The sequence below is a fragment of the Elephantulus edwardii genome, unplaced genomic scaffold (genome assembly GCF_000299155.1).
Source record: "Elephantulus edwardii isolate Elephantulus edwardi_28Jun2011 unplaced genomic scaffold, EleEdw1.0 scaffold00002, whole genome shotgun sequence".
NCBI lineage: Eukaryota > Metazoa > Chordata > Mammalia > Macroscelidea > Macroscelididae > Elephantulus > Elephantulus edwardii.
Window position 1 is genome coordinate 37039048 of NW_006399752.1, and position 509 is coordinate 37039556.

A 509-nucleotide genomic window follows, 5' to 3' on the forward strand; every position below is an offset into this window, starting at 1 on the left:
GCCCCTCCCCAGGTGCAGCCGCAGGTCTGTGAAGCTCTGCTCCAGCCCCTGGGCGGCCACTGTCCCCCAGCTGCCTGCCGCGATGCTCTGCGGCCTGAGGGCCAGTGCTGCGACCTGTGCGGTGAGCTCCCGCCCCGGCTGGGCCGGCTGGGGGGCCCGCTGCCCCTGCGCCCCGCTGACCGCCACCCCCGCGCGCAGGGGCCGTCCTCTCTCTGACCCACGGCGCCGCCTTCGACCTGGAGCGGTACCGGGCACGGCTGCTGCACACCTTCCTCCTCCTGGTAACGCGCGCTCGGCCCTCCGCAGCCTCGGGGCACGGGGGACCCTGGCCCCCAGCCTCTGCTCTGCGCCCCAACCCCCCCGACCCTGCTCCCTGCGAGTCCGGGCGGGTGGGTTCTGCCCTGGTGCCCACCCGGCCCCTCTCCGGCAGCCCCAGTACCAGGACCTGCAGGTGGCCGTGTCCAAGGTGCGGCGCGTGGGGCGCGCGCGGACGGCAGCGGGGCCGGAGC

General features: G+C 76.8%; 1 protein-coding gene across 1 annotated transcript in view; it reads left to right on the plus strand.

The window, feature by feature from the left end:
- AMN (amnion associated transmembrane protein) overlaps positions 1-509 on the plus strand; it is a 17109-nt gene that overhangs the window by 15203 nt on the left and 1397 nt on the right. Inside the window, exons 7-9 of the mRNA XM_006879184.1 lie at positions 13-121; positions 199-281; positions 431-501. Coding sequence (XP_006879246.1) covers positions 13-121; positions 199-281; positions 431-501 — 263 coding nt within the window. The remainder of the gene's footprint in view (positions 1-12; positions 122-198; positions 282-430; positions 502-509) is intronic.